We start from the raw sequence: 17,197 nt of genomic DNA, 5'->3' as shown, positions 1-17,197 counted from the left end.
TGCTGTACTAAATTAAATCATTGTTCATCCTGTTTAATATGCTGTCTGCAGTAGTGATCAAAATGTAGAAAAACTTGCAGGAAAAAAAAACCTTTTTCCTAGAGTAAAATTCTGGGAACTTGCAAGTAAATCTCATAGGAGTTACAGGAGGAAAGTTCAGCAGGTATAGTTCAGCAGGCCAATCAGTAGTTAGTATTCCAAGATGGGAAGGATTTGTATTTTAGGAAATGTTGGTATCCTTAAGTAAACGCTACACAGTCCTACTTTCAGATCGTGTTTCCAATCACTTCTAACTTAGCACGGGTCATTTACACTTGGCAGGAATTTTTCATGGCAGATACATATTTTAGGCTGAATTTTTACAAAAATGCCAGCAAAATTGTTAATTTCCTAATAATGAAGTTAGAGGTAAACAGGCTTTCTTGTACGTAGTAAAAGGGTTTTTGCTACCATTTTCTCTGAGACGCTAAAATTTGCCAGGGATGTCATCTAAATACTACAGATATGGTCTTTGCTGTTCCTGGGAAGTTATCCCGTTCAGCCAAGCGATAAGCCCTTAGGAGCTTTCTATTAGCATGTATTAAATAGATGTTTACTAAGAATTTGAAGTGTTCCAGTCTGGGGCGCACAGAAAGGAAGGAGGACTTTCCCCTGCAACAGCAGCTGTTGTTAATCTGGAATCTCCTTGGGAAGTTTTTGGAGTCAAAGTTGTCTGCCCAACCATAACAGCCTTCCTTGAACATGAAAAAGAAAGCAGTTTTCAGAAGAGCCAGGAGCCAGACCAGGATCTGTCCAGGCTGAACACGCTGGGACAAAATGCTTTCATGTAACACACAAAGTAATTTTGCACTAGAAAAGCTGCAAAATAAGGCATGCAGAAGCCAGTCATTAATGAGAGTGAAGGTACTGCCCCCTTGTGATTGTGCATTGATACCTTATTTAATTTTAGGTTTGTGTAGTTTTGTTTGTCTGCTTCAGTGCACCAACTGAGCCTTCTCTCTGGGTCAGTCAGAGCTGCAGGCTCTGCCTCAGCTTTCTCAGGCAGCTGTGAAAGAGGAGGGAGTCTGTTAACCTGGTTGGTTGCTGCATGGAGAGCAGACCCTACTCTCGCAACAATCCCAGCCTGATGCTGGGCAAGCTGCACTAGTCAAAAGTGACCACCAGGCTCATACAGTTTATTTTCTGGAGGCACTCTTTTGGAGAAGCTGAGTGCCCACAGCCATGGCTGCTGATGGCTATTTTGAAAATTTAATATGCAGTGTTCTGTTAATTAACCCAGGAGATCAGGCTTCCATATCTGAAACTGGGCAACTGCAATGAGTGACACTTCTTATCCTTAGTGCTTCTTTTGTGAGAAAGTGCTGATTTGTGTGCAAACAGGAGTCCTTCCCCTTCGCCTTAGAGAGAGGCTGATAGCATTAATGTTTTGTGAAGTATTTAGATTCTACAGAAATGAGCACAGCAAGGAGCCCGGGGAGGTATCAGTACTATGTATTCACAGAAAGTTGAAATATGGTGGAAGGAACACCTATGGGCAATACCCTGGGCAAGAAGAATAATACCAGTATTTATCATTCAGGAGTATTGTGTGTCTTGTGCCCTGAATGAGATGGGAATCCTGATGGGGCAAGGAAAGAAGAGGTACGTGGTCAAATAATTAAACACTGATGAGTGAGAGCAAGAGAGTGCAGTCAGGTTTAGTTCGGGCATGCTTGTTTTTGGAGTCTCAGTGTCCTTTGAGCCTACTTCGTTTCAGAGGTGCTACTTGTGTTAAGAAAGTATTTCCAGGGACCTGGTTGGTCTTTTCATTGGCTCAAAGATTACATACCATGTTTCAAACAGCTTTGTGGCCTTGGACCCTCTGTATGAGCACTGTGGGATGCTTAAGATGAATTCACATGAAAAGAGATGCATTTTGGGCTGTGTTTTTACATAGCCAAGCATTAAAAGGGCTCTGGTCCTTGATGTGGGTACTACTTCAGTTAGAATAATAAATAATAGTTTAGCACAATCCAGATAGGGCTTGGCTTGGCGGGCGCTTTGTCATTGTCAGCTGGCAGTGTAATTCTGTATCCTGACTATGGGCTGAGTACTTGAAAAGAAGATGTTGCTCCTGCTGGCAGCTAATAGTGGACCTCCTTTAACACACAAGGTAGAGCTTCTACTTTGTGCATTTGAAAAAACCTGGTTTAGGTATTAGCTGGGAAGGATTGTGCCGAAAGGAGGTATATGAAACAGCATCAAATGAGGATATAATCCTTCATTTGACAGTTACTCATTTGGTTACCTGCTTCAGTCCTGCACCCCTGCTATTCATCTTTTGTTAGGATGTGCTTACATGTTAAATCTGCTACCTGTAACAATTATTAGACTTTGCACTTCACTGGCACTTCTTTTTTAAGAGGCAGTGTGGCCTAGAGTGAATATAGAGGGGGTAATCATTACCCATGATATTAAGGGTAACAGTTCAAAACGTTTACAAAAGATTAGCTGATCTTTAATAAACGCAGAAGGTTGGGACTTCTTGTTCTATATGATCAGAAATTCAGAACTCCTGTATTTTTTTAGTCCCATGGAAGTCCTATGATATTAAGTGTACAAAGTTTTTAGAAAATGAGCTGAACTCCTTGTCAGCTACAGTGTTTAAATTCAATGCAGTTCTGCCTAGGACAAGATATTTTCTTTCTATGTGTGCAGATGTACCTGAGAATATGCCTTAGCTATCTCATAACGTCGTAAGAATCAGTTTGTTATGACCATGGGAGCCCTTTGGGATCTCCTCTGAGGTCTGAAAGAAACTGAAAAAGCACAGCAGCACTTTTTTTTTTTTCCTCCCAGATTCTTCCCCTGCATCCCTGATGTCATGAGAATGGGAAGGAGAGATTATGCAGCATGGTTAATTACAGCCAGATCCTGGTTGTATTGGCTCCTATCACTTTGATCTGAAGCTGAACATCAGGGGAATGGTATTGAGGATGCATTTGCCAAGAGTGCTAGAAAGAGATAGATAGCCAGATTTGTGAGGGGAGCTTAGGCATTAGTGGATTAGCATCACCTGGGAAGCGTGATCTTTCCTGTATGCAGGTATTAGATTCTTAATGATTTCCTCCTGTCATATAAGCACCTCATGCAGACCTTTTGGGGTAGCCAGTGCCCTCCACTGAACTGCTTTATAGCTACAGACAAGTGACAATGTATTAATTTCTCTTAGCAAACACAAAGAGAAGAGTGAGGTGAAAAATAAACACAGTTAAGATACACAGTTGAAAGTAAAAAGTTTTTTGTGTGACAAAATGAAAATAACTTCAACAGAAAGCTGAATAGTCTGATTATGCACTATATATATATATACATATATATATACATATATATATATATATAAAAGTATCCTTTTATCAAGTTTAACTTATCCAATTTTTGAATTTAACAGAACATTGTGTAGTTATAAGACAGGGAGCCTTCATGTTCTCAGCCTTCCTTCTTTATTCAATATTTTATGCATTCTTATTATATCTCCTTGTATTCATCTCCTTTCTGAGGCAAATGGTTTTCAGTCTGCTCTTCAAAGACTTCTTGTATTGTCATTTCTGCCAGTCCTCTCTGACGGACTACCTCTACAACATGCAATAATATTCTAGAAGAGGACCTGCAATTCAAGTGCACCGTGGTTTTGTGTCTTCTCTATTTCTTTCTATTTATTTGTCTTAACATGTTTTTGCCATAGTTTCATGTTGAGCAAATTTTCATTCTTACACTGAATTCTGCACTGATCCTCATGAACTGACTCAGTGACTCAGTGCCTCAGTGGCTTAGAGACAGTGTCTGACTAGTTCAGACTTTCCCCTTAAATGTCACTATATATTTGTTGTGTTGCTTGTTCATCTAGCATATCTAGCTCTATAAATAACACTTTACTCTTCACCATATTCCTCAAAATAATTTTGTCAAAGGTATGGTTTTTGTTTTTTCATTGCTTACCTCTGTTTGTAGAATCATAGAATTACTTAGATCACCCTCTAGGTCAGACTGCTTGGGGCCCCATCCAGCACGATCTTGAACATTGCTGGATTGTTGACAATTACAATGAAAAACAGAAGACACCACCTGAGAATTCATATCTAACTTTTATTTAAAAAAAAAAAAAAAAAAGACTGCTTAATTCTTGTCTATGATTTCTATTTTAGATTGTAAGATTTAAGTATTCATGTGTTTTGACTATTGAATCTGTGTTGAACACAAATGCTGCTTAATGAACTGAACCATGTAATCTGCATGTTCAGAGTAGAACAAGTAGAGCAAAATATATTTGGCAGTGTTTTGCCTGAAGCTCTGTTCAGTAGGATGTACCAGATATAAAGTATGTTATTTCTTTTGGAACTAAAAGTGCTTTGCATTTTATTATCTTTCTTATTGGGGTCTAAGTGAGATGCAAAGCTGACTTTAAGTGAAGGCTTTTCTTGCATGAAGAGGTCTCAGAATAGCATGTTGTAAATGAAGGTGTAATTGCAGTTCAGATAGATTCAAATTCAGACCAAGTGTAATCCCACTGAAACTGGTTCTGTTGTAACTAGGCACTGTCACATATGGGTAGCACAGGGCTTTATTCTCTGTGGTCTTGTACCTATGTACAGTTCATCTGAAAAAAAAAATATATATGTATATAATGCTTGACCATTCCATAATAGCTTCGTTTTATATCCTTTTTCTAGACGTTTGAATGGCAGGGAAATGCTACAAAGTGAATACAAATGAAATTCTTCAGTGTAATGGAACGTTGCACCTAATTCTTGTTCAGCTGAATCGGAATTCTGCAGCTGGCCTCCTATAGAAAGTGCATACAGATTGCAGGATGGTGATGTTCAGGGAGCTTAATCTGGAGATCACCTGCATTTTGCATTGGAAAGTTGTAGATATTTTTCACCCCACACACACATAACACAGAACGGCAAGATCTCTGCCTTCAGAAAGCATATAATCTGAAAAGTCAAACAAAATGAATAAAAGTTGTATATATAGGTGCATGCTGCATACACATTTACATATACAGACACATATATACAAGTATGATCATGTTCATGTGTATGTGCAGAGATGGGTATAACCCATAGATCTTGTAATTAAAAATCAGTTTGAAGCAACTTGTTCCAGATTGATTTGGTATTACCAGAGCTTAAAGTCTTTAGACAAAGCATTGAACCCAGTGCAGTATTAATTCTGGGAAAGTTCTAGAGCTAAGAAACATGCTGGGGTTTAACACAGAGCTCACTTCATTTGCAGACCCTAAAAAGTGTTAACTAGCACTTTACAAGTAATTAATGATATTGTCTTTAGAAACAAACAAAAAGCTTAGCCATGAATTTGATTGTGAAATAGGTTTTCCAGAAATGTCATGAGCTTGCATGGAGGGAACACAGATGAATTACGCAAGATGCTATTAATACAAAGTCCAATTAAGGTTACTAAGGATTTCTGAACAGGAGTAGCGCAGTGAGAAAAACGAAGCTGTCAATGCTGTCCAAGTATATAAGGTTAATCCTTGTAGTTCTGTTGCTCTCTGAAACCATTCCATTTTACTCCAGCATACGGCAATGTATTCATGAAGAAAAATTTCACCTAGCCTAGCAGATAAAACAGAATAGATAATACAGTAAGCTGAAGGGATAGTGCAACCACAGACTGTTAATTTAAATTGGTAGTGGAAAAATGAAAAAAGAGGCAATGATGTGTGTGAATTAAACACAATTTTAAGATGATGGCTATTATCTGATGAAAACTGAAAATATAGTATAACTTTATTAGATGCATCTCTACAAATTCAGTTAGATGACTTGTTTCGAAGTTAGTGATTTTTAGTAAAATGTGTCAATATTACAAATGGAGAGGGATATTCATGAAACCTCATTTTGAAAAATGTGGATTTCAAGTCTCAGACCTGCCTTTAGAATCATACTGTATGTCTGGTTTCATAGTGACGGCTTCACATTGTTTTCCCCTGTACTTAAGTGACAGGCCATTAAAACAACTGATCAGTTGTTTGTGTTATCTATGACTGCTGCCAGTTAGAAAGCTGGGGGAAAAGAAGACAACTTAAAACAAAAAATCTTCTTAGTACTAACAAATGTTACATTTATTGTAGGTAAAAGGATTCAATCAGAAGTGCATTTTTAAATTCCCCCTTCCTGTAATACCATTTGGTTTTTGTTTTACCTCTAAGATATTTCAAGCAGTGAGAATTTCATGACTCTTTTCTGGGCTACAAGTTTCCTGAGTGCATTGTCTCTCCAGTGACCTGAGCAATTTGTCAATATTCAGTTTTGCAGGCTGTTTCCATCAGAAGGAGAAGTGGATGACAGATTTGGAAACTTATTCTTACTTGCTCCAGTTTGTTTACAAAGAACTTACACAAGTTCCTGTTTCCACAAACTCAAACAACAGGAGACAGTTTTATTACATGATATTCCTGGCTTCTTCTCATCCAATTCCATGAAGGGCTCATTGGCTTGCTTTATTCCATGTCTCTTTTGGAGTCAGAGTATGAGACTGTCCTGCTGACCATCTACAGCTTTTCACATCTGACTATTCAATGTTCCTGGCTGCATATCAATGGATATACATAGTTCTATCAGAATAAACGCCTCAGTGTTGGTGTTTGAAATCAGCTTATACACTGCCACTTACCATCCTCGGTTCAACTCCTGGCCACTTTTTATGTACGTCCCCCAGTGTATGCAGTGGCTCCTACATGTCAGTTTACTGTGGGATGAGTGAAGCTATTTCTTACATTACTCCTTTGAAAAACGAACAACTGAACATGTGTAAACTATCACTGTTAACTTAATTATGACTTGGATAGTGACATAGTTCAGCAATAGATGCTGTGCCTGTAGACCCTGGACTCAGGGCAACTCTACAGCACTTTCTGATTTTTGTTTCATTTCAGCAGCGCTTAAGAGTAGCTTTCCTGAAAAATAGGGTAGATACGCTGTTGGGAGGACGTTTGTCTTCCCGTATGAGCATTCCTAAGCAATAAAGACTTTGTAAATCTGTATCAAAAGCTAAAGATGAATTCCTGGCCTGAAAAGGTTGAAAACTCCTTTCAATTCCATGAGTCCAATCATTCATGCTACATTTACTGGTGAATTTCTGCACCCTGGTTTCTCAGTTTTACTTGCCCAAGGACTTCATGCAACTCATAAGGGAGAGTATGATGAAATAGTGACATCTGTACTACTTGAACATGAGCTAAAAGAAGCTGTGGTGGTACTCGATGAAGCCCAGCTAATACCTGATGATCAGCTTTATTCAACGTGAAGCCAGTCCACTTATGAATTACCTCTCTCTTCATGAGCTGCAGTCCATATAGGAGAGACTTGGGTCTTTCTGTCTGCCTAGTGTCAGTTGATGGCAAAAACAAATGTTAGAAACTGCAGTGTATGCTGAGCTCCAAGGTTTTTCCACATGTTGGAAAGATCCCATGTGCCCTCTTGCAGTGCAAGGTGCTCTTTACCTCATGGAGTGAGCATGTGTGTTGGACTTAGGAGCATCAGATCTTGCAGAACTGTGTGTTCCATGTTACAAGGAAGATACCTTCACAGGTTTTTGTGAGGATGAGATTTTGATGAAAGGAAACTTTTGTGATATAATGAAACTAACACTTTCACAAGGTTGGAATCTCCTCTGCATTTTTATGCCAGCCTACCTGCTTAGGCACACTTATGCAATGTATAAGAAATAAGGACTTTTTCTGACTTTGAATACACAGCTGTTTTGTGGTAAATTGCGCAGCTATGACCAGAAATGGGCAACCTTGTTAGTAGGACAGCCACAGAGAAGCCACAAAGCTTGGTTTTGATTATAATGTCTGTTTTATTTCTTCTTGAAGTCAGTTCTTTAAAATTTGATGTGCTCATGTAATTGCAGTGCAGTTCACTGAACTGCTTTTACCTCTGGTAGAAGGGAGTTTGGGACTTTGTAGTGAAGGAGAATAGAAAGAGACAGACTGACAGACATGCATAGAAGCCCACTGTATGGAAAAGTAAATGACTGCTAGGCTATTCTGTTATTATAGAAATATGAGATATTAAATGTTATTGAAAGTAAAGAATTACACATTTTTTCTATCTCTGCCCCCCATTAAACTCAACAACTAGAAAGATAACCTGCATGTAGTTTTTAGTGATCTCACAAACATTCATCTTTTTTTCTCTTCTCCTTTGTTAAAGAAAAAAGTCTGTAACAAACACAGATCAGAAGTCTCTGAAGTTGTAGATTGTCTTTCCTCAGTAGATAGATGGAAGATTCATAATTCACTTTCATTTTTGTCTACCCAAGATTTTTTGAAAGTGGCTTGTTTTTAAGAAAATGTGAACGATTGAGGCAGTCATCTTGCATTCCTCGGGCATCTGGATTTTAAAAATGTTTAGTACCCTGTGTCTGAACTGTAGCCCCTTGGAGGTATCATTGACGAAACACGATGCAAACTGAAGTCTCTGAAACTACAGTCAGTGAGTGGCACCAGTGCCATATCAGTACGCTATTTCTGAACAAACATGGCCACTGCCCATCCTGGTTGGTGGTCATGGCCTCCTGTCTGGAAACCAATATGAGCTCGTTTGGGCCAACAAGAAGGCCTGCAGTTGCTGGGCAAGACAGAGGAATCCATGTGGGGCCTGAGGAGACTCTTGGCTAAGGAGATTCTGTACATGTCCTGTGTGCAAGAGAAATAAATTTATTGAACAAAGTATGTTAAAACCTTCCAGAAGGGGGGCAGATATCCAGATCTCTGCAACAGAGTGCTCTGTGCTAGCTGTGTTGCAAGCTTTGATTTCAGCCCACGGTTATCAGCTTCATTGTTGAGCAGCCTGAATGGTTTCTGGAAGGAAAAAGAAGCCCTGATACCTTCTGTTCCTTAGGATATTTCTAATCTTTTCAGATCAGAAAAATCAGCCAAGCTGTCCTGTGTCAGCATTTTGCCCGAGATTGACATTAAACCCAGACAGGTCATCTTGCCTCATTTTCCTAAGACTTTCCAGAAATAGTTGGAATTACTTGAAGGCAGCTATCTGAGCTATTTAAGAAGTAGCCCAGTGTTTGAACTGTTGCCGCCATTTCTGAGTACTGTTCGTAGCTAGTTGCTACTCTATTCTTCTGCTCCTTTGCAATCTCCATTTTTTTGTTTCAGTCTGAGGGGTTTTAGGTTTAGAGAGAATAGAGTGCAGGTTGCAAGGCTCCATGGGGAAATCCTCATAGCTCAGTCTCAACCCTGTGGTGCTGAGTACTGTACAACAAAGAACAATACTGAAGAAATAAGAATTCCTCTTTTCCTCAGCACATCTGTGCACCTCTGTCTCAATGCATCTGTTGCTGGTGTCACTGCTTTCCAGTAAGAACCATGAGCTAAGATAATGTCTGGACAAGAGTCAGCAGAGCGTGCCTTGACACCCTACTTCTGAAGGCTCTATGTGATGTTAAAGCAAATGTAAAGAAAGAGGACATCTCTATGAGGTGAAATCTATCCTTTTGACATAAATGGTATATATATATATCTACAGGGGCATAACAAATATGCTTACTTAACTTTTAAGCACTTGCACTATATTTGTGTAAGGCCTGCAAGGTACTTCAGGCCAGTGAAACTGGCTTCTGTATTTGTTAAAGCAGCACTGTTTTTGTCCTTTAGTTAAAAAACTATTTTGCCATTTGAGGCATCAGCACTTTTTGTGTTGCTCTGTGTGGAGTAGAGAATGCAAAGCTGGGGATGACACTAGAAGTAACTCATTAGCACAGGAGACTTCTCTGACCTCTGGAAGGATGGAGTAGAAAATATTGCCAAACTCCAGTACATTTATTTCAGCTGCAATAAGTACAACTTGTATGTATACATTGTGGGGCTCCTGCAATCTTCTACTCACAGCTAGAGATTCCTTTTCACCATCCAGCTTTCATTGTCACTGACACTTGGACAGCCCTCCTACTGAGCGAAAAATATATTCTGTTCATAGCAGTTTCTTCCTGCCCCTCCTGAACTGTTTGGGAAGGATCTCTTGTACTCTGCATAGGTTCAAAAATTAATGTTAGATTCAAAAACTTCCATATCTGTAGTCACAGCACAGTGATAGGTAGGAGCTACATCTCTGAGCTGAGGGCTTAAGTCAGTCATGTCTTGTAGATCAGTTCTGAGTTTGTCTTTTTAACATGTAGGATCTGAAGAATATCACCAACCAAGAATTGCAAAGCTAGGTTTTGCTGGACATTCCTAGACATCTGGAAAGGAAATAATACAAAAAAGAAAAAAGAAAACCTAGTTTCCAATGGCGTTGTGTACTTGAAGCTCCCAAAGATCACAATCCGCTTTTTTTTTTCTTTTAAACTGATTCAGCTAAGGGTTGAAAATGTCCTAGTTTCTAACTGCTCGCAGAGAAACAAAATACTTTATGTTGTATTTGTTGATGTTAATGTGTTTGAAGTATAAGAGATTAGTTTAGAATAATACATAGGATTGTAGCAGGGATATAGTAAGGAGACGTTGTTTCAGCATCATGTATGACATTGTAATTGTATGTTTTTTAATGAACAGACTAGAGTAGTTACACTTAGTAATGTTTGTACACTAAAAAGGAAAGGGGATGTTAAATCATTGTGTTCTTTGATGAATGGCTTGTACACTGAAGAATAAATTGAACAAACTGGCATAGAGCTCAGTGAACATGAAATCAGCTATTAGAAGAAAGCTTGTGAACAAATTCTGAGGCTGATATGCATCTTTTGATTAATGTCCTATCAATCATCCATAGTAGCTACCTTAGCTAAGTCGTGCTGTAATCATTCATGGTTGCTTACAGAAACACTAGCAGGGACTATAGAGCTGCAATAACTGAATATTATTACTGATTTCTCCCTAACTCTTGCTGTGAACAATTACTGTTTTCACTCCATTTCTGCTTCCTTTTATTAAAAAGAATACAATGCAAAATGAAAAGAAAGTTCCTCAAAGACCAGTAAAATTCTCTCGGGGTATTCTTAATAATATTCTGTCCTAAATGGGCAAACTCTTGTAATACAGAGTTCTCATCAGGAATAATAGTAATGTAATCACACTGAATCTGTCTCTTTAAAGATTGTAGTCAAACAGACAGAATGTATAGTCAGATTAATGAACGCAGAATTTCTTTAGAATTATTACTTAAAAAGGTTGAAATGATTTTAACTCTTTTTGTATCACAGTATTTTCAGTTAATGCACTTAAGTGTAACAGCAATTAAGACCCCAGACTGTAAATTTGGATTAAATCCACCCTTTTGACATTAGAAGCCTTGATTCTTAAAAGGTATTATGCTACATCCCTTTCTTTTAAGATCTAATGTTTTAAATTTGTAGAGGTCTTTTGAACTGATATTTTTTAAAGAAAAATTATCAATGTATACACTTTTTCTTCCTCTTTCTTTCTGTTACAAAAATATGTTATTGGCAGATGTTTACAGGAGAATTTCGTATTTGTGTTTGAAGATTTAGCCCCATGCTGTTTATTCTTCAAGTATGACACAAAGAATGTTTTGGCACTACCCACAGAATAGGTCCTTAGATGGCAGTGTAATTTCCTCCAAAGTCACTGTAGTCTGGGAAGAACGGTGAAGTAATGAAGTGATGACAGGTATTAACATGCATAATGGGCTTTAATAGACATTTAATGTTGTTAAACTGGAAGAAGTGCTTTCCCATTGGAATATTTCTACATTGAAAGTCATTGATCACCAGTTGCAGAGGGGAAAGGTTAATCCATCAGTTTCTGTAACCAAACGGCACTGATGGAAATTCTTTAGGTGACATTTTGGATGAACTGAGCTTTCCATCTTTGCAAACAAATGAGTGATATGACAAGCATGGTGTTCAGAACACATTTAACCAATTGATTTTCTCTCCTCTTGTAATAAGATCTAGAGACATATGAAAGAGTGTAACATAAGCCAAGATTAAAGGAACTGCTTCATACAGATGAACGTAGGGGAACTGCATTATCAATAAAAGTACTATAAAGCATATAGACACCCATTCTTTTTCTTTATATAAAGTTTGTTATTGCAATAAATAGCTGTTATTGAACTGCTTGCCTTTTATTTCAGTTTTTCTGAATTTTATTTCTGTCAACTTTCTTTTGTTTTGTGGTAAATGTTAGGAAAAATTGTTGTGTTTTGTTAAGGTATCGCTTTTGCACTCACTAGTAAATCCAGACCAACTCTGGGTTTAAAAGCAGGATTTATCATCCTTTGGGGCATGATTTTAAGGGTTTAATCTGTGCAGTGCCATACTGTAATGACCCTCATCATTTTCCTCCCTCTTCCCTCCTTTTTCTCCCAAATTCAGCCCTGCTCTGAGTTTCACATACCCTCCTACACCGGTATCCCTCCAGCAAATGCATCAGCAAATTATAAGTCGTCAGCAAACCCTGGGTTCTGCCTTTGGACACAGCCCTCCTCTCATCCATCCTGCTCCAACTTTTCCTACCCAGAGACCTATCCCTGGCATCCCCAGTGTCCTGAACCCTGTCCAGGTCAGCTCTGGACCTTCTGAGTCCACACAGGTGAGAGACAATGAAAGAAACGTTTGCACCCAGCTAATTTAAAAATGAAAAAATGAAACAAATCACTTTGTCTTGTTGGCAATTAATCACCACTGTCACCAAGACCCTTTGATAGCAGTTTTCTTGCAGCTATAGCATTTGCAGTCCCATTATTATAAATCATGGGCTTAGATGCAGTGTTTCTCTTTGGTAGCATGCTTGTTAGTCCTCATGTATTTCAGTGTGCTGCAGCAGCTCCTTATCCCAACCTGTCTTTCCTGGATTGGACAAATTACTACAGGTGGGGAGCAAAGAACAGGAAAAACACGTAGGAGCACTTAACATTTTAAAACCTAGCATCTTCACATCCAAATCAAGTTGACTAGCATACTTTGAGACAGAGCTGTATTTTACTGTCCTTAACAGGTGTGAGCTGCTCAAGGATTGTGCAGAGGTTTGATGCACTGATTTATGCAAAATTGAACGTGGTGAGTTAGAATTAATCATTTCAATAGCAAAGTTATATACTGAAAAGCTGGAGATGTGCAGCAGGGGATCAAGCCAATGATGTGCACAGTTCCTGTTTCACCTTTTATTAACTCAATTTATTAACAAACTATTGTTTGTTTCTAGATGACCTGGGATAGGTTATTTATCAGTCTGGGAGTCTATCTTTTGGCTAGGTTTTACAAATGTAGATGCAGAATATACTGCTGTAGGCAGCGTACTAATTTTCTGTGGGGGCTGTGCAGCTCAAGTTATCTCTAAAACATCTCTGGATTCCTACAAGGATCCATTTGCAGGTGTAGATAACAATGTTCTACCCAGCACAGCGAGAAGAAAAACAAGATTCTGGCCTGTTTATGTCAGTGGTAGCTTTGCTGCTGACTTCGGAGAATCCAGGACTTCATCTAGGATTTTTCAGTTGAGACTCTCACATTAGTGTTCATCTTTTCTCCCTATCCACTATTATAATGTTATAATGGGAAACGCACTAAAAGAGCTGAGATCACATAGACATGAAGTGGGAAAACTTTTCCTCCAAGTGTAACAAATAAATCTTTTTTTTCCTGTTTATTCAAACTGGTGCATAGCAATTTGGCTTTGCAAAGTTGCCCTTCTGAAGTCATCATTACATGGAAATTCAGGTTCTTCCTACTCCTCTCTGGCCTGACAAAAACAGCATTAGTTTGTAAAAAGGAATAGCATCAGATTCTCGCCTTCCTGTTCCTTTCCTTCTCCGTTACAAGGTTCCACAAGTTAATGGTATGTAATTGAAGCACAATCCGATTGCATATCCTATATATTTAACAGTGTAGATTCTCCATATACAGTTGCTGAGTAGCTGCTGCATGTTTCAGTTGGGAGCTGCATATTTATCACAGTCTAATTTTGTCTTTTTTGGGGGGAAAAAAAAACTGTCTGCAGCAGAACAAACCCACAAGTGAGTCTGCAGTGAGCAGCACTGGGGATCCAATGCACAACAAGCGCTCCAAGATAAAGCCGGATGAGGACCTCCCCAGCCCGGGTGCGGGAAGCGTACAGGTACAGCCTTCTGCTCTCAGTTATAAGCCTTTTTTCTCACTGCTGGAGGGAAAACACATCTTCGCCATGTTTTAGCCCTCCTGCCTTCATCTCATGCACACACATGAGCTCGTGGTAGCAAGGGACTGAGTATAAGAGTATAAGACTTGAGCAATGAGGGTTTGCTTTGTTAAAGGATGAGGACAGAATGGAAGTAGGCCGAGGGAGAAACATCTCATTTAGTTCAGTGAGTGCTCAGCCCTCTGTTCTCTGTGGAAAAGGGAACCAAAGATATTCAGGTCTTTATTCAGGATGAGTTTGCCATTCAGCAAGAATATTTATACCATGCTGACTTCTGACAGATCTTAGCACTGTGCAGCGTTGAGGCCTTAGTGCTGGCCTCCAGTCTCTTCTGCCACACTTTCCTTACTAGTTGATGCCACTGCTTTTAGCAGAGTGATTCCTGATTTACAGTGATGAAAGGCAGGTCAGAATCAGAGACTCAGTCTTGTGAGTGAATCCGTGAAAACAGAACAAGGTTCATCTAAATCCCTCAGCAGGCTGGAAATGGAGAAATAGCATGAGTACATAATCTGAACCAAATGTTTGTGCCAACGTCTGAGCCAGTACAGGCTGGGAAGGAGTCTCTTGGAGGAGCTAAAGGCAATGAATCAAAAACCGAAATGAGAAACCATCTTCCCCTAGTCACCCCTTCCATGCACATATTACAGGCAAGAATGGGCTAACGTGAGAATTACCAGTCTGCTTTTGAAAGGACTATTTATGTGAAAAACTGCCACTGGATTAACAGCGTAAACGCAGTTTGGATGACTGGTGATTTATGTCCAACTGTATTACTAATGCCAGTTAATTCAACTGTGCTAAATAATGCCTTTTTCACTCATAATGCCCCTGAATAATTAGGGCAAATGTGCAAATAAAGAGCTGCTTTAGTATGGAGAGAGGGAAGCTGAGCATTTATGATCTGATTTTAACTGGCATGTAAATGGATTTTTTTTAGAAATTCTCTGCAATGGATACTTCTGAGGAAGAAATATATATTTTACACATACAGTTGACACATGGTTTTGGTTTACTGGTACTGTTTTGAGCTTTTGTTTTTTGTAGAGAAGAGTGAACTGAGGGTATAATAATCTGTTTCCCTCACTCTGTCTTTCTTTTAATGATGAAGTAATTCACTTCTCCTCCTCTGTTTCAGAATTTCCTTTCTCCTCACCTCTGCTTTTTTCATCTCTCCAGGAACAGCCAGAAGGTATGACCCCGGTAAAGGAGGAAGGGGACAAAGATGAAAGCAAACAGGAGCCTGAAGTGGTCTACGAGACGAACTGCCATTGGGAAGGCTGTTCCCGGGAGTTTGACACACAGGAACAGCTAGTGCATGTAAGTTAATGGTATTCAGGAACTGGGTTTAAAACTACGTGACCTTTTTCATGAGGGTCAGGTTCTCTGACCCTGTGCTGAGTCAAGTTTCTTAGCTAACAGCGCTGCAAACTGGAGTGGGGTTTATGAGTTTCTGAGAATAAAGAAAACTGAGCCACAGTGCTTGACCTGTTCAGTCATCTAAAGCTTAGTGTAAAATTCAATAAAGTCTTCAATAGAGATTGTAATGGCTCTGATCCTGTAAGCCAGCAAACACTATTTTGAGTTAGAGACTTTGATAGTTATTGAGTAATAGTAAGCTGGACATGAATTATTATTAACCTTTAGCCAAGTTTGATTTTTTCCCCAAAAGGGATTGTAACAGTAAAAATGGGTGAGGGGAGTTCTTCCCCCTTCCCTAAGTGTTTGTAGGGCTTTTTTTTGTATCGGTTTACTGTCGTGTGGAAGCTGGAGTGGGTTATTTAGATAAATACATGGCGACAGAGTTAGTTCGGTCCTTCTAGCAAAAGCAAACTGTATAGTCCTATTTGTGCTATGCAATATATTAGCTATATCTGTCTTTTTTCTTCCTCTCCATTTGCCAAAGTGAATTGTTTTTAGTATTTTTTAGTTCTGTAAGCTAAAAAATGAGCCATCAAACAGAGTGGAACCTACCAAGTACAACACCCCCACACATTTCCAGTCACTTAGCTAGCAGGGCATCTCTTTAATTTTGTAGAACTTATCTAAATATGCTGAAAAAGACTAAGGAATTTCTAGTACGTAGTGGAGAGAGCCGTCTTCAGCAAATTATTTGTGTGTTGGAGTCATATTTATTTTAGAAAAATGCTGAGTATTCTTCTGGAGATTGTGCAAAATCTGTTGCACAATATGGCCAATACTACTGAAATAGATTGTTGAAAAATGTACTTTTCTCCTGAAGTTAAATAAATGAATAAGTAAATAAAATCAACCACTGTGTATTTCTAAACACTATGCAAAATGGTAAACTGATGCTGCAGAAGTAACTTCAGTAAATCAGTGCCAGCTTTCACTTGATGGAGTGTGACAGGCTGGTGGTGCTGGAAATTAATCATCAAGAATTGTTACTTTATACTATTGGTAGGTAATAGTAGCAGTAGTGACAGTAACAATAACAATAAATGAAAGAAAATCACAAGCTGAAATAATGGCAAGAATATGATGTTTAAAATGAATTTTTAGACGCTTTTTGCCCAAAATGCATGCTAACATTTTAATAGGCCAAAATGAAATGTGAGAAGAGCGTCTTTTAATGTTGTAATATCTTTTTGTGAAGATATTCCATATGAAAGGTTGTATGCGTTTAAAAGATCAAGTGTCTGTCTTGCAATTGGTTCCATGCAGTCAGACTGATTGACATCATCTGGGGCTCTGCACAGACAGTCTTTATATCTGCTCATAATTGTGAGGCTAAAGCTTTATGGTGACTAGAAAACCTTTCTTAATATTCAGAAATGATCCAAGTGATGACGAATAAATAATTTACACCAAAATATATGGAATAAAAGAGAAATTTAGAATAAAAGTGCCTTTGGTAATATAAAAAAGAAAGAGGATTTTTTGAAGCTGCATATATAAAATCTAATTGAATTCCACTGTACCTGTTGTTTAATAGCTAATGTTTCAGGTGAGTTAAATTGACAATGAGATTGTTCTTTTTTTTTGTTGTTATTTCTGGTGCAAATCTAACTGTCT

The 17,197-nt window shown here is 38.6% G+C and overlaps 1 protein-coding gene across 6 annotated transcripts in view; it reads left to right on the top strand.

Moving 5' to 3' along the window:
- GLI3 (GLI family zinc finger 3) overlaps positions 1-17,197 on the top strand; it is a 211,790-nt gene that overhangs the window by 155,933 nt on the left and 38,660 nt on the right. For 4 of the 6 annotated variants that reach the window (NM_001271903.3, XM_015281558.4, NM_001398310.1 and 1 more), the window contains 3 exons: positions 12,361-12,577; positions 13,985-14,101; positions 15,341-15,481. In NM_001271903.3, coding sequence (NP_001258832.2) covers positions 12,361-12,577; positions 13,985-14,101; positions 15,341-15,481 — 475 coding nt within the window. The remainder of the gene's footprint in view (positions 1-12,360; positions 12,578-13,984; positions 14,102-15,340; positions 15,482-17,197) is intronic. The other 2 variants (NM_001398311.1, XM_046923906.1) reach the window with 1 other exon arrangement.

This window comes from Gallus gallus, chromosome 2 (genome assembly GCF_016699485.2).
Source record: "Gallus gallus isolate bGalGal1 chromosome 2, bGalGal1.mat.broiler.GRCg7b, whole genome shotgun sequence".
Classification (NCBI taxonomy): Eukaryota; Metazoa; Chordata; class Aves; order Galliformes; family Phasianidae; genus Gallus; species Gallus gallus.
This window is presented reverse-complemented; position numbering and strand designations above follow the sequence as displayed.